The sequence below is a fragment of the Oncorhynchus clarkii genome, chromosome 23 (assembly GCF_045791955.1).
Source record: "Oncorhynchus clarkii lewisi isolate Uvic-CL-2024 chromosome 23, UVic_Ocla_1.0, whole genome shotgun sequence".
NCBI lineage: Eukaryota > Metazoa > Chordata > Actinopteri > Salmoniformes > Salmonidae > Oncorhynchus > Oncorhynchus clarkii.
The window spans coordinates 29,625,457-29,642,270 of NC_092169.1; the positions used below are offsets into that span (position 1 = coordinate 29,625,457).

Genomic DNA, 16,814 nt, shown 5'->3' on the forward strand with positions numbered 1-16,814 from the left:
ATTTTTACAGTGCATTCAGCCATTTAGCAGACTCTTATCCAAAATGACTTAAGTGCACAGTAAGTGTATTATTCTAAAACAGGTACAGTATAACAACCACAGATCCAGATCACCGCACTTAAAAAAAAAAAAATTAATAGCCCGGTATCAAGAAGATCAGTGCCAGTAAGAATAAAGAATAATGTCAATGAAATAGTTAAGCGTCTGACATAAAAAAACATTTTTAGACCCACTCAACTTTCTTCTTACACAGAGTCAGCAACAAAAACATGGTTTGTGCAAAGATTGTGCAAAGTACAGTAAAACAATTGTGTAAAGAAAAGATATCTAATGTTTTAAGTGGGTATGCAGATAGGGTGTGCAGATAGTGTGCAAGCTTTCCAGCACCAACACACCTGATTCAACTGATTAAGGGCTTGGGGATTAGTAAATCAGATCATGTGACCCTTTTGTTGTTGTTGATATTGTTGTTGATGTGACCTTTTGTGTTTGGTTCCTTTACAGTTCCCCTATGCAGCCCCGCCACCTCAGGAGCCAGTGAAGACGCTACGAAGCCTTATAAACATCCGTAAGGATACGCTGAGGCTTGTACGGTGAGTATCTCTCACAAAACACACAATTGATTTGTAATTTATAGCCCTTTTACTATTATTATTTCAGTTATGCTTAGTCTGTGTTTTATTGCACTAGTCCAACATCTCCACTTATCCCCCCAGAACCGAGTAGTCGAGTAGCTGGCCTGAGGCTTTCGCAAGCTTTGTTCTGGGTCCTGTGATTACTCCCTTTACTCTTACTATGCTAATTGTAACGGTGTGTAGATGATGCTAGCTGTGTTTCGGTGTGGTATGGCAGGTGTATTGACGGCCTGAAGCTGCCAGGGGAGGAAGTGGCAGGGAAAAGCAAAGCCTGTTACAACATAGAGTTCACCTTCGATGCTGACACACAGGTGGCCATCACCATCTACTATCAAGCTATAGAGGAGTTCCACAACGGAGTGCCAATGTAAGTCTGTGTGTGTGTGTGTGCATGCTTGTGTGTTTATCTTTCTGCACTCTGAGAAAAAAAGGCTTCCAAAGGGGTTGTTCCTCTGTCCCCATAGGATAACTATTTTTGGTTCCAGGTAGAACCCTTTTGGGTAACATGTAGAATAGGTTATACTTGGAACCCAAAAGTGTTCTACCTGGAACCATAAGCGTTCTACCTGCATCCAAAAAGGGTTCTTCAAAGGGTTATTTGATGGGGACAGCTAAAGAACACTTTAAGGTTCTAGATATCATCTTCTTTTTCTAAGAGTGTGTATCTCCTATAGTTACCTTCCCCAGGACAGCTCTCTCCAGTCAGAAATGGTGCACTTTAAGAGAGGAGTCTGTCAGCAGTTCTGTCTGCCTTCGCACTCCGTCAACCTGTCAGAGTGGGCCGATGAGGAGGTATGGGCTGTGTGTGTGTGAGCGTGTGAGTGTGTTTATTCATATTAGTAGGAAGTATGTGTGTGTGTGTTTCAGTGCATAACCTATCTTTATCTCCCTCTTTTCTCTCTTCCTCCACCCTCTTTCTCTCCCTCTCTCTCTCTCTCTCTCTCTCTCCCTCCGTCTTAAAAGTTGTTGTTTGACATGGATAAGGATGTGTTTCCCATGGTCATTCAAGCGACAGTAGACGAGGGGGAAGATCACATGGGTCACTCCCATGTCCTCCTGGCTACCTTTGAAAAGGTAAGGAGCTTGGAGTCGGATGTGTGTTCAATTAATTTAAAGTTTGTCTATCATGTTTTGAGATGCAGTTGACTCTGGATTTAAAAGCATCCCACTGGGCATAAACTGGTTGAATGAATGTTGTTTCCACATAATTTCAACACATAAATAAACTGAGTGGTGTCATCAACGTAAAGGAATTTGGGGAATGTTTGTATTTTTTTCATTCAACTTTTAAAACCCAGTGACGTGGTTCAATTTTATGTTGATTTCACGTTGAATTCATTTTAGTTGACAACCCAATAAAATGTAAATCAAAACTAGACGTTGAACTGATGTCTTTGTCCAGTGGGACTGGATTGGTATAAGCATTGGCTAAGTATCTACTGTTTGTTCCACAGCACATGGACGGAAGCTACTGTGTCAAACCTCTGAAGCAGAAACAAGTGGTGAGTTTGTTTCCACCAAGTTCTCCTCTTCTCTCTCTCCTCCTGCTCTCATCTCATCTCATCTCACTCTGAACTGTACCTTACCATCCCTTTTTCCTGCCTTGCTTACCTCTCTTTCCCCTCTCTCTTCCAATCTCTCGCTCCCCCTTTCACTATCATTCCTGCTATGTTTTATACTGAAACCTTCTCTCTCATCCCCAACATGTTTCCTGTCCTCTCCAGGTAGATGGAGTGAGTTACCTTCTTCAGGAGATCTACGGCATCGAGAACAAGTACAACAGCCAAGAATCAAAGGTACACAGCTGAGCATTTGGTTGTTTAGGGACTACACTGTAAAGGGGTTCCTGTGAATTTGACAGTAGCTTACAGGCAGCTCAGTGGCAAGTGAAATGATGTGTCATATTACAGTTCACCTACTGTAATATAAATAGGATATCAAAGCACAGTACAATACTGTAAAATTGACCTTATCTTACTGTAAAAAAGAAGTACATCGGAATAAATTAATGAATGAACAGAGGGGAGGAGTTTGCTTTTCACAGTATTTTACTGTAATTACAAGGGATTGGTGCAAGCAGATTGGCTGCTAGGTGAAGTGTTTACACATTACAGCAGGTTTATTCATGAATATTTGGTGTTTATATCACTTGCACTTCTAGAGACATTCACAAAGGCTTCCAAACTGGTAGTGACTACAGGGCAAAACAGACCAAAAGGACATGGCAAAATGCTCAACCATTTAAGGTTTAAGACTTGTTGCCACTCCAATTTTTCCCCTATACCAGTGGTTCCTAAACTGTGGGGCGTACCCCCTAGGAGGGGCGAGGGGGCGGCAGGGGGATTCGGGGGTGCATCATACTCATGAGTTGTGCATCATCAGTTTTCCTCTTATCATGTCAGTCATTGCATACCTTAGAGAGCTATTTATAACTTGTCAGAAATGTTCCGATCAACTAGCCCATGTCAGCTAACGCTTTTTAGCTAGTTTTTGTAGGCCATCGATTTTGTAGTAATGTTCCTGTCACTCAAATATCACACGAATACACATTAGACATGGCAAAATGTGTAGCATTATAAGAAAATTAAAGAGGGATGTGAACAACTTGAGTCAAGAACAGTGCTTGTGCCCATAGAAATAGACTTGGCACACACCAGCACAGGGGGGTGGGATGTTCCCCAGTGCTGGGCCTAAGTGAAAAAGTTTGGGAACCCATGCCCTTATTCTTCTTCTCATTACCACCACCAACAGGACAGGTGTATAAATTCATTATACTTTATGACACAAAATAAGGAAAAAACTTACCCTACCATCATTAAAAACCCACCACCCTAATTTAATTATATCTGGTCCTACACCAGACCAACAGCCTGGGAGGACAGGACACCACCACTCAACAAACCCTGTAACTCTTCCCCCTATACCATTAGATGGGACATTATAACCACATAGGAGTTCAATTCGAACTGCATTCTCTCTCACGGGTGCAATAAATATAGCCTCTTACAAGGTGCCCCTCAAAATATGTTAATGAGCCAGAAACTATATCATGTATCCACTAGTGGTCAAAAGATTTTTGTCATTCCAAAGATATGGTACAGTACTGTCTTCTGTGGGGTAGAATTAGAGTACCAATCGAAATACAGCAATTCCACAACATTTTCCCACAATGCACCATAATTTACAGTATGCTGCACTAAAACGTTTCAGAGTATTTTACTGTTGATTATACCCAAAATTACCGTATAATTTACAGTTTTACGTTACAGTGTAGTGATCACAATGCTTTTTGTTAAAAACTTTCCAAATCACTCTCTGTAGAATTGGTTAGAGTATTCATAAGTTGCATGTTTCGTCACAATATTGCTTTGAACATTAGTTTTGGACTGAGCATTCTACTCAATACATTGTCAATTAGCGCTGAAGAAGATTTCATCAAAAGTGCATTACAATGGCTTTGAAATACAATGACATTCAAAGGAAGGCAAATAACTAGTAGGAAACCCCTTTGTCATCATTTTGATGTCTCCAGATTGACTTTATATGCAGTATAACATTAGCTAGCTTGCTAAGATTGAGCTGAGGCCACTGGATTTTAGCTAGCTAACGTTAGCATTGCTAGCTATTTTTGACAAACTTTGCTAGCTAATGACATTTCCATCTGGCTATTTTATGACATGATAATGCTGGCAAAGTTGTTTCCTATGAATATGCAAAGGAATTTAATTATTTTTACAATATTGCTTGCTCAAGCTACCATACTGCTTTGTGAATGTAAATTATGTATTGATTGATTTATGTATTGATTGAATGATTGACTATGTTGGCCCCAGGTTGTGGATGATGAGATCAGTGATAACAGTGCGGAGTGTGTGGTGTGTCTGTCGGATGTCCGCGACACACTCATCCTGCCCTGCAGACACCTGTGTCTCTGCAATGCCTGCGCAGACACACTCCGCTACCAGGCCAACTGCTGCCCCATCTGCAGACTGCGTGAGTTTATGTCTATGATGCTACATAAGACCTTTGTAAGCCATATGTTGGCATTCCTAATACCTTCATAGCAATAGTTTTTAGATGCTTAGGACCTTCATAGCAATACCTACAGTAATACATGCTCAGTTATCAGGCTAACTGCTGCCCTATCTGCAGACTGTGTGAGTCCATAATGCTGCATAAGACCTTCACATCAATACTTAAGCATGTTATAATGCATCTTCAGCGTTCCGGGCGCTGCTGCAGATCCGAGCCATGAAGAAGAAGCTGAGTCCTCTCTCTCCTGCCAGATTTAACCCCGTCATCACCTGCCAGACCTCTGACTCAGAGGAACACTCGGTAATATGTACGCATACACTCACTTTTAAAAAATTATATATACTGCTCAAAAAAATAAAGGGAACACTTAAACAACCCAATGTAACTCCAAGTCAATCACACTTCTGTGAAATCAAACTGTCCACTTAGGAAGCAACACTGATTGACAATAAATTTCACATGCTGTTGTGCAAATGGAATAGACAACAGGTGGAAATTATAGGCAATTAGCAAGACACCCCCAATAAAGGAGTGGTTCTGCAGGTGATAACCACAGACCACTTCTCAGTTCCTATGCTTCCTGGCTGATGTTTTGGTCACTTTTGAATGTTGGCGGTGCTTTCACTCTAGTGGTAGCATGAGACGGAGTCTACAACCCACACAAGTGACTCAGGTAGTGCAGCTCATCCAGGATGGGACATCAATGCGAGCTGTGGCAAGAAGGTTTGCTGTGTCTGTCAGCGTAGTGTCCAGAGCATGGAGGCGCTACCAGGAGACAGGCCAGTACATCAGGAGACTTGGAGGAGGCCGTAGGAGGGAAACAACTCAGCAGCAGGACTGCTACCTCTGCCTTTGTGCAAGGAGGAGCAGGAGGAGCACTGCCAGAGCCCTGCAAAATAACCTCCAGCAGGCCACAAATGTGCATGTGTCTGGTCAAACGGTCAGAAACAGACTCCATGAGGGTGGTATGAGGGCCCGACGTCCACAGGTGGGGGTTGTGCTTACAGCCCAACACCGTGCAGGACGTTTGGCATTTGCCAGAGAACACCAAGATTGGCAAATTCACCACTGGCGCCCTGTGCTCTTCACAGATGAAAGCAGGTTCACACTGAGCACATGTGACAGACGTGACAGAGTCTGGAGACGCCGTGGAGAACGTTCTGCTGCCTGCAACATCCTCCAGCATGACCGGTTTGGCGGTGGGTCAGTCATGGTGTGGGGTGGCATTTCTTTGGGGGGCCGCACAGCCCTCCATGTGCTCGCCAGAGGTAGCCTGACTGTCATTAGGTACCGAGTTGAGATCCTCAGACCCCTTGTGAGACCATATGCTGGTGCGGTTGGCCCTGGGTTCCTCCTAATGCAAGACAATGCTAGACCTCATGTGGCTGGAGTGTGTCAGCAGTTCCTACAAGAGGAAGGCATTGATGCTATGGACTGGCCCGCCCGTTCCCCAGACCTGAATCCAATTGAGCACATCTGGGACATCATGTCTCACGCCATCCACCAACGCCACGTTGCACCACAGACTGTCCAGGAGTTGGCGGATGCTTTAGTCCAGTTCTGGGAGGAGATTCATCCGCCACCTCATCAGGAGCATGCCCAGGTATTGTAGGGAGGTCATACAGGCACGTGGAGGCCACACACACTACTGAGCCTCATTTTGACTTGTTTTAAGGACATTACATCAAAGATGGATCAGCCTGTAGTGTGGTTTTCCACTTTAATTTTGAGTGTGACTCCAAATCCAGACCTCCATGGGTTGATAAATTTGATTTCCATTGATAATTTTGTGTGATTTTGTTGTCAGCACATTCAACTATGTAAAGAAAAAAGTATTTAATAAGAATATTTCATTCATTCAGATCTAGGATGTGTTCCCTTTATTTTTTTGAGCAGTGTATATACATACAGTAACATCCAAACGTTTGGACACAACTACTCATTCAAGTGTTTTTCTTTATTTTTACTATTTTCTACATTGTAGAATAATAGTGAAGACATCACAACTATGAAATAACACATATGGAATCATGTAATAACCAAAAAAGTGTTAAACAAATAAAAATATACTTGAGATTCTTCAAAGTAGCCACCCTTTGCCTTGATGACAGCTTTGCACACTCTTGGCATTCTCTCAACCAGCTTCACCTGGAATGCTTTTCCAACAGTCTTGAAGGAGTTCCCACATATGCTGAGCACTTGTTGGCTGCTTTTTCTTCATTCTGCAGTCCAACTCATCCCAAACCATCTCAATAGGGTTGTGTAAGGACAGACGCTGGGAGACGAGAAGGAAGTAGAGGGAGTGAACATTTAATAAATAACGAACATGAAACAAAACACGGACAGGGACAACAAAACTACATTAATGCTGACATGGGGAACAAACAGAGGAGCAGACAGATATAGAGGGGGCAATCAACAAAGTGAAGAGTCCAGGTGTCACGTTGGTATGAAGAGATTCGGGAGACAGGCACAGGAATACGTAATATTTTATTTAAATTAAGCCCAAAGTACGGTGTCCTGTGTAAAGGCACGGGGACAAATACCATACAAACACGTAACAAAACACAGGGTAGAAACCCAAAACTAAAGAGTGAGGAGTACCTCAAATAAATAACACAATGATTAACACGAGACCTGTAATCATCTGCACAATCCACAAAAAAAAGCAAATAAGCCAAAACACACAGCACAGGTACTCACACGCACCAACGGACATAGTAACAATAAACGACAGCCCAATGGAAAACAAAGGGCACACTTATACAAGTACTAATCAGTGGGAATAGGGGACAGGTGTGCGTAATAAAAGTTACGGAGAGATCCGTGGCACCAGGTGAGTCCAATGAAGCAATGATGCGCATAATGAGGGTGACAGGTGTGCGTAATGATGGACAGCCTGGCACCCTTGAGCGCCAGAAAGGGGAGCAGGAGTGACCGTACTCCCCCTTCTAGGGGCGCCACCCGGCGTCCAACCTGGGCGAGCCTGGCGGTCCGGTCGAGGCGTGGGGGCCGGACGAGTCAGCGGAGGCGTGGAAGCCTGACTGGCTGGCAGAGGCGTGGGAGCCCGACGAGCCAACTGCGGCGTGAAAGCCCGACGAGCCGGCTGAGGCGTGGGAGCCCGACTAGCCGGCTGAGGCATGATGCGGGATGGGAGCCTGCCGAGCCCGCTGAGGCGTGGGAGCATGACGAGGCGGGTGAGGGGTAGGAGCCTGACGAATCGGCTGCACCCCCGGTTCCTTCGGCAGCGGCACCTGGACCCGACAGCACCAACCAAAACAAAAAACAAAACAAACTCCCTGATGCTTCCAACATTGGTGTCAGCATTTTGTAAGGACAGATGCTGGGAGACAAAAGTAAGTAAAGGGAGTGAACATTTAATAAATAACGGACATGAAACAAAACACAGACAGCGTCTGGACAGGGAACACAAAACAACATTAATGCTGACACGGGGAGCAAACTGAGAAGCAGACAGATGTAGAGGAGGCAATCAACAAAGTGAAGGAGTCCAGGTGAGTCCAATGAAGTGCTGATGCGCATAATGATGGTGACAGGTGTGCATAGTGATGGGCAGCCTGGCGCCCTCGAGCGCCAGAGAGGGGGAGGGGGAGCAGGAGCAGGCGTGACAGGTTGAGGTCGGGTGACTGTGGAGGCCAGGTCATCTGATGCAGCACTCCATCACTCTCCTTCTTGGTCAAATAGCCCTTACACGGCCTTGGGGTGTGTTGGGTTATTGTCCTGTTGAGAAACAAATGATAGTCCCATTAAGCGCAAACCAGCCATGCTAGTTAAGTGTGCCTTGTATTCTAAATAAATCACTGACAGTGTCAGAATCAAAAATCTCAAATGTGTACTCATCATATCAAAGGTCACATTTCCACCAGTCTAATGTCCATTGCTCGTGTTTCTTGGCCCAAGCAAGTCTCTTCGTCTTATTGGTATGTTCTGGTAGTGGTTTCTTCGCTGCAATTTGACCATGAAGGCCTGATTCACGCAGGCTCCTCTGAACAGTTGATGTTGAGATGTGTCTGTTACTTGAACTCTGAAGCATTTATTTGGGCAATCTGAGGTGCAGTTAACTCTAATAAATGTATCCTCTGCAGCAGAGGTAACTCTGGGTCTTCCTTTCCTGTGGCGGTCCTCATGAGAGTCAGTTTCATCATAGCGCTTGAGGGTTTTTGCGACTGCACTTTCAATGGTCTTGACAGTTTCAGCATTGACTGACCATGTCTTAAAGTAACAATATATTGTCGTTTCTCTTTGCTTATTTGAGCTGTTCTTTACATAATATGGACTTAGTCTTTTACCAAATAGTGCTATCTTCTGTATACCTCCCCTATCTTGTCACAACACAACTGATTGGCTCAAATGCATTAAGAAGGAAAGAAATTCCACAAATTAACTTTTAACAAGGCACACCTGTTAATTGAAATGCATTCCAGGTGACTACCTCATGAAGCTGGCTGAGAGAATGCCAAGAGTGTGCAAAGCTGTCATCAAGGCAAAGGGTGGCTACAAAATCTAAAATATATTTGGATTTGTTTAACACTTTTTTAGATAGTACATGATTCCATATGTGTTATTTCATAGTTTTGATCTATTTGCTAATATTCTATAATTTAGAAAATAGTAAAAATAAAGAAAAACCCTTGAATGAGTAGGTATGTCCAAACTTTTGACTGGTATTGTATACAGTTGAAGTCGGAAGTTTACATACACCTTAGCCAAATACATTTTGACTCAGTTCCTGACGTTTAATCCTAGTAAAAATTCCCTGTCTTAGGTCAGTTAGGATCATCACTTTATTTTAAGAATGTGAAATGTCAGAATAATAGTTGAGAGAATGATTTATTTCAGCTTTTATTTCTTTCATCACATTCCCAGTGCGTCAGAAGTTTACATACACTCAATTAGTATTTGGTAGCATTGCTTTTAAATGGTTTAACATGGGTCAAACGTTTCAGGTAGCCTTTCACAAGCTTCCCACAATAAGTTAGGTGAATTTTGGCCCATTCCTCCTGACAGAGCTGGTGTAACTGAGTCAGGTTTGTAGGCCTCCTTGCTCGCACACACTTTTTCAGTTCTACCCACAAATTTTCTATTGGATTGAGATCAGGGCTTTGTGATGGCCACTCCATTACCTTGACTTTGTTGTCCTTAAGCCCTTTTGCCACAACTTTGGAAGTATGCTTGGGGTCATTGTCCATTTGGAAGACCCATTTGTGACCAAGCTTTAACTTCCTGACTGATATCTTGAGCTGTTGCTTCAATATATCCACAGAATTGTCCTACCTCATAATGCCGTCTGTTTTGTAAAGTGGACCAGTCCCTCCTGCAGCAATGCACCCCCACAACATGATGCTGCCACCCCTGTGCTTCACGGTTGGGGTGGTGTTCTTTGGCTTGCAAGCCTCCCCCTTTTCCTCCAAAAGTAACAATGGTCATTATGGCCAAACAGTTCTATTTTTGTTTCATCAGACTAGAGTACATTTCTCCAAAAAGTTCCCAATTGCATTTGCGAACTGTAGTCTGACTTTTTTTTATGGGGCTTTTGGAGCTGTGGCTTCTTCCTTGCTGAGCGGCCTTTCAGGTTATGTCAATATAGGACTCGTTTTACTGTGGATATAGATACTTTTGTACCTGTTTCCTCCAGCATCTTGATAAGGTCCTTTGCTGTTGTTCTGGGAGTGATTTGCACTTTTCACACCAAAGTGCGTTTATCTCTAGGAAACAGAACGCGCCTCCTTCCTGAGCGGTATGACGTCTGTCTGGTCCCATGGGGTTTATACTTGTGTACAATTGTTTGCACAGATGAGCGTGGTACCTTCAGGCAATTAGAAATTGCACCGAAGGATGAACCAGACTTGTGGAGGTCTACAATTAGTTTTCTGGGGTTTTGGCTGATTTTTTTAGATTTTCCCATGATGTCAAGCAAAGAGGCACTGAGTTTGAAGGTAGGCCTTGAAATACGTTCACAGGTACACCTCCAATTGACTCAAATTATGTCGATTAGCCTATCAGAAGCTTCTAAAGCCATGACATAATTTTCTGTAATTTTCCAAGCTGTTTAAAGGCACAGTCAACTTAGTGTATGTAAACTTCTGACCCACTGGAATTGTGATACAGTGAAGTATAAGTTAAATAATCTGTCTGTAAACAATTTTTTGGAAAAATGATTTGTGTCATGCACAAAGTAGATGTCCTACCCGACTTACAAAAAATGTAGTTTGTTAACAAGAAATGTGTTGAGTGGTTGAAAAATGAGGTTTAATGACTCAAATCAAATCACATTTTATTGGTCACATACACATGGTTAGCAGATGTTAATGCGAGTGTAGCGAAATGCTTGTGCTTCTAGTTCCGACCATGCAGTAATATCTAACAAGTAATCTAACAATTTCACAATAACTACCTTTTACACACAAGTGTAAAGGAATTAATAAGAATATGTACATATAAATATATGGATGAGCGATGGCCGAACGGCATAGGCAAGATGCAGTAGATGGTATAGACTACAGTATCTACATATGGGATGAGTAATGTTAATTATTAAAGTGGCTAGAGATTTGATTCAGTATGTTGGCAGCAGCCACTCAATGTTAGTGGGGGCTGTTTAACAGTCTGATGGCCTTGAGATAGAAGCTGTTTTACAGTCTCTCGGTACCTGCTTTAATGCACCTCTACTGACCTCGCCTTCTGGATGCTAGCAGGGTGAACAGGCAGTGGCTCGGGTGGTTGTTGTCCTTGAGGATCTTTTTGGCCTTCCTTTGACATCGGGTGCTGTAGTTGTCCTGGAGGGCAGGTAGTTTGCCCCCCCGGTGATGCATTGTGCAGACCTCACTACCCTCTGGAGAGCCTTATGGTTATGAGCGGAGCAGTTGCCGTACCAGGCGGTGATACAGCCCGACAGGATGCTCTCGATTGTGCATCTGTAAAAGTTGGTGAGTGTTTTTGGTGACAAGTCAAGTTTCTTCAGCCTCCTGAGGTTGAAGAGGCGTTGTTGCGCCTTCTTCACCACGCTGTCTGTGTCTGTGGACCATTTCAGTTTGTACGCGAGGAACTTCAAACTTTCCACCTTCTCCACTACTGTCCCGTTGATGTGGATAGTGGGGTGCTCCCTCTGCTGTTTCCTTAAGTTCACGATCATCTGCTTTGTTTTGTTGACGTTGAGTGTGAGGTTATTTTCCTTGACGATTGAGTTGGAGGTGACGATTGAGTTGGAGGTGTGCATGGCCACGCAGTCATGGGTGAACAGGGAGTACAGGAGAGAGCTGAGAACGCACTCTTGTGGGACCCCAGTGTTGAGGATCAGCGGGGTGGAGATGTTGTTTCCTACCCTCACCACCTGGGGGCGTCCCGTCAGAAAGTCCAGGACCCAGTTGCATAGGGCGAGGTCGAGACCCAGGGTCTTGAGGTTAATGAGTTTGGAGGGTACTATGGTGTTAAATGCTGAGCTGTAGTCGATGAACATCATTCTTACATAGGTATTCCTCTTGTCCAGATGGGTTAGGGCAGTGTGCAGTGTGATTGCGATTGCGTCATCTGTGGACCTATTGTGGCGGTAAGCAAATTGTAGTGGGTCTAGGGTGTCAGGTAGGGTGGAGGTGATATGATCCTTGACTAGTCTCTCAAAACACGTTTTGAACACGTTCGTTTAGCTCAGTTACCTTGGCTTTCTTGGGAACAGGAACAATGGCGGCCCTCTTAAAGCATGTGGGAACAGCAGACTGGGATATGGATTGATTGAATATGTCCGTAAACACACCAGCCAGCTGGTCTGCACATGCTCTGAGGATGCGGCTAGGGATGACGTCTGGGCCGGCAGCCTTGCAAGGGTTGACACGTTTAAATGTTTTACTCACGTTGGCTGCGGTGAAGGAGAGCCCGCAGGTTTTGGTAGCGGGCCGTGTCGGTGGCACTCTATTGTCCTCAAAGCGAGCATTGTCCTCAAAGTGAGCAAAGAAGTTGTTTAGTTTGTCTGGGAGCAAGACATGGTTAGCTCTCCAACCTAAGTGTATGTAAACTTCCGACTTCAACTGTATATACAGCTGTAAGTATGGTGATTTTGGCTATCCGATTGGCCAGGGCAGTAGGCGCACTCGATTTAGCCACAGATCTCCCGGTCCACAGGGTATGTGGAGTTTGTCTTTTCAGACAGATGAAATGGTTCAAAATGGGAACACTTTGCCTACCTGGTGTCCTGGGCTTCTGAATGAAGTGCACCTTCCCGCCAACAGAGCAACACGAAAAAATGTAATCGTTTGGTGATCGACTTGTCGTGATCGACTTAGTTGGTGACCGCTGACGTATAGCAACATAACAGGTCATCTCTTTTTTTTTGTTCTCTCTACCCCTGTCCCATCCTTCCTCTCTCTCCTTTCCCCCCACCCTTCCCCAGATGTCGGATCACATTCCCCCAGGTTATGAGGTCGTGTCCCTCCTGGAGGCTCTGAACGGGCCCCTGTGTGTGTCTCCCTCTGCCCCCCCTCTGCAGGACCTCTCTGGGGGCCACGTCTCGGGGACCCTACCCCCCTTCAGCAGTGAGACCCACCCCGCCCCGGCACACTCCATGTCCCCCCTGGACCACTCCACCTCAAGCCAGGGACTCAAACTGAAGAAGAGCGGCTCCAAGTAAGTGGAGCAAACACCTGGAGACATAGGTTGTATCCCAAATGGCACCATATTCCCTATAAAGTTAATTAGTTTTGACCTGAAGTCTGTTCAAAAGTTGTGCACTACATGGGGAGTAAGGTGCCATTTGGGATGCAAACATACTGTACATTTGAATAGGAATTAATTTCCTATGACTTTTAAAGTTTTAGCTAATAGAAAATACACTATATATTCAAAAGTATGTGGACACCCCTTCAAATGAGTGGATTTGGCTATTTTAGCCACACCCATTAATGACAGGTGTATAAAATCGAGCACACAGCCATGCAATCTCCATAGTCAAACATTGGCAGTAGAATGGCCTTACTGAAGAGCTCAGTGACTTTCATCGTGGCACCGTCATAGGATGCCACCTTTCCAACAAGTCAGTTCGTCAATTTTCTGCCCAGCTAGAGCTGCCTTGGTGAACTATAAGTGCTGTTATTGTGAAGTGGAAATGTCTATAAGCAACAATGTCTCAGCGGTGAAGTGGTAGGCCACACGAAGTGGTAGGCCACACAAGCTCACAGAACGTGACCGCAGAGTGCTGAAAAAAATGTCTCTGTCCTCAGTTGCAACACTCACTTACGAGTTCCAAACTGCCTCTGTAAGCAACGTCAGCCCAAGAACTGTTCGTTGGGAGCTTCATGAAATGAGTTTCCAAGGCTGAACAGCTGCACACAAGCCTAAGATCACCAGGCACAATGACAAGCGTCGGCTGGAGTGGTTGTAAAGCTTGCTGCCATTGGACGCCTTCTCAGGAGTGATGAATCACGCTTCACCATCTGGCAGTCCAACGGACAAATCTGTGTTTGGCTGATGCCAGGAGAATGCTACCTGCCCAAATGCAAAGTGCCAACTGTAAAGTTTGGTGGAGGAGGAATAATGGTCTAGGGCTGTTTTTCATGGTTCGAACTAGCCCCCTTAGCTCCATTGAAGGGAAATCTTAACGCTACAACATACAATTACATTGTAGACGGTTCTGTGCTTCCAACTTTGTGGCAACAGTTTGGGGAAGGCCCTTTCCTGTTTCAGCATGACAATGCTCCTGTGCACAAAGCGAGGTCCATACAGAAATGGTTTGTCGAGATCGGTGTGGAAGAACTTGACAGGCCTGCACAGAGCCCTGATCTCATCCCCATCGACCAACTTTGGTATGAATTGGAACGCCGACTGCAAGCCAGGCGTAATCGCCCAACATCTGTGCCCAACCTCACTGATGCTCTTGTGGCAGAATGGAAGCAAGTCCCCGCAGCAATGTTCCAACATCTAGTGGAAAACCTCCCAGAAGAGTGGAGGCTGTTGTAGCAGCAAAGGGGGGACCAACTCCATATTAATGCCCATGATTTTGGAATGAGATGTTCAACGAGCATGTGTCCACAGATGGACACCTGCTACTATTCATGTAGTGTTTTTATGTCCGGACAAAGGGAGAGTGTTTGCTGTGGTGTTTATGATTCTGACTGTTGCATTGTGGGATGTGTCAGGTCTCTCTCCCAGAATTCTTCAGTGCTGCCAGGGGAGGAGGGAAAGAAGTCACAACACAGTGAATCAGAGGTTCAGGCCTGCCGCCGGAAACAACAACTTGAGGTACACTGACATTCTGACATAGTTTGTGTATGCGTGTTTGTCTGTGTCCGGTGTATGCTTGACCTTACTCTCTCTGTTCCAGAGTGGTGTAACTTCAGAGAGTGAGAACCTGACTCTATCCTCGTCTGGAGCCATAGACCAGTCCTCCTGTACTGGGACACCTTTCTCCTCCACCATCACCTCCCCCGAAGGTAGTCCTGCTGGGGCTGTCAGGGGGTGGGCAAAGGAAAATGTGTCCATTGTGTCAAATTATAAAACACTGTTAATTGTCTCCTCCTCTCTCTCTCTCGCTCTCTCTCCCACACAGACCCAGTGAGCAGTAGCCTGGCTCAGTCAGTCATGTCCATGGCTTTCTCCCACAGCCAGCACTCTCAGATCAGCACTGACACCCTGTCCTCCATGTCTGGTTCCTACCTGGCCGGACCGGAGGGAGAGGTGGAGGGGGGAGACACAGACGGGGAGAAGATCCAGGACGCACCCATGGAGAGCCGGGGACCCTCACAGCAGGACGGGGAGGTGAGAAACATGAGGGGGAACAGGGGGATGAGAGAGGAGAGAGTGGGGTACTCCTAGAAAAATGGCTTGTTGTGATATAGAGAATACCCCCTCTCTCTTTCTCTCTGTCACTCACTCTCTCAATTCAATTCAATGGGGATGTATTGGCATTGGAAATGTACAGTGCCTTCGGAAATATTCAGACCCCTTGACTTTTACCACATTTTGTTACGTCACAGCCTTATTCTAAAAATTATTAAATAAATGTTTTTCCTCAGCAATCGACACACAATACCCTATAATGACGAAGTGAAAACAGGTTTTTAGACATTTTTGCAAATGTATTAAAAATAAAAAACAGAAAAACCTTATTTACATAAGTATTCCAACCCTTTGCTATGAGACTTGAAATTGAGTTCAGATGCTTCCTGTTTCCATTGCTCATCCTTGAGATGTTTCTACAACTTGATTGGAGTCCACCTGTGTTAAATTAAATTGATTGGACATTATTTGGAAAGGCACACTCCTGTCTATATAAGGTCCCAGAGTTGACAGTGCATGTCAGAGCAAAAACTAAGCCATAAGGTTGAAGGAATTGTCCGTAGAGGTTCGAGACAGGATTGTGTCGAGGCACAGATCTACGGAAGGGTACCAAAACATTTCTGCAGCATTGAAGGTCCCCAAGAACACAGTAGCCTCCATCACTCTTAAATTGAAGAAGTTTAGAACCACGAGACTCTTCCTAGAGCTGGCTGCACGGCCTTGGTCAGGGAGGGGACCCAATGACCCAATCCCAATGGTCACTCTGACAGAGCTCTAGATTTCCTCTGTGGAGATGGGAGAACGTTCCAGAAAGACAACCATCTCTGCAGCACTCCACCAATCAGGTCTTTATGATAGAGTGGCCAGACGGAAGCCACTCCTCATTAAAAGGCACATTACAGCCAGCTTGGAGTTTTCAAAAAGGCACCTAAAAACTCTCGGACCATGAAAAAGAAGATTCTCTGGTCTGATGAAACTAAGATTGAACTCTTTGGCCTGAATGCCAAGTGTCACGTCTGGAGGAAACCTGGCACCATCCACAGTGAAGCATGGTGGTGGCAGCATCATGCTGTGGGGATGTTTTTCAGTGTCAGGGACTGGGAGACTAAGGGTGAGTGAGGCAAAGATGAACGGTGCAAAGTACCTTGATGAAAACCTGCTCTAGAGCTCTCAGGACCTCAGACTGTGGCAAAGATTCACCTTCAAACAGAAAAACGACCCTACGCACACAGCCAAGACAAAGCAGCAGTAGCTTCGGGACAAGTCTCTGAATGTCCTTGTGTGGCCCAGCCAGAGCCCGGACTTGAACCCAATCGAACATCTCTGGAGAGACCTGAAAATAGCTGTGCAGCAACACTC

At 44.9% G+C, this 16,814-nt stretch overlaps 1 protein-coding gene across 3 annotated transcripts in view; it reads left to right on the plus strand.

Annotated features, from left to right (window-relative positions):
• The window catches only part of LOC139381395 (ring finger protein 157), a 35,152-nt gene that overhangs the window by 6,509 nt on the left and 11,829 nt on the right, over positions 1-16,814 (plus strand). For 2 of the 3 annotated variants that reach the window (XM_071124892.1, XM_071124893.1), the window contains exons 3-14: positions 505-593; positions 853-1,002; positions 1,310-1,427; positions 1,599-1,709; positions 2,090-2,137; positions 2,360-2,431; positions 4,469-4,628; positions 4,858-4,970; positions 13,075-13,307; positions 14,816-14,918; positions 15,001-15,109; positions 15,226-15,434. In XM_071124892.1, the coding sequence (XP_070980993.1) occupies positions 505-593; positions 853-1,002; positions 1,310-1,427; positions 1,599-1,709; positions 2,090-2,137; positions 2,360-2,431; positions 4,469-4,628; positions 4,858-4,970; positions 13,075-13,307; positions 14,816-14,918; positions 15,001-15,109; positions 15,226-15,434 (1,515 nt within the window). The remainder of the gene's footprint in view (positions 1-504; positions 594-852; positions 1,003-1,309; positions 1,428-1,598; positions 1,710-2,089; positions 2,138-2,359; positions 2,432-4,468; positions 4,629-4,857; positions 4,971-13,074; positions 13,308-14,815; positions 14,919-15,000; positions 15,110-15,225; positions 15,435-16,814) is intronic. The other variant, XM_071124895.1, reaches the window with a different exon arrangement.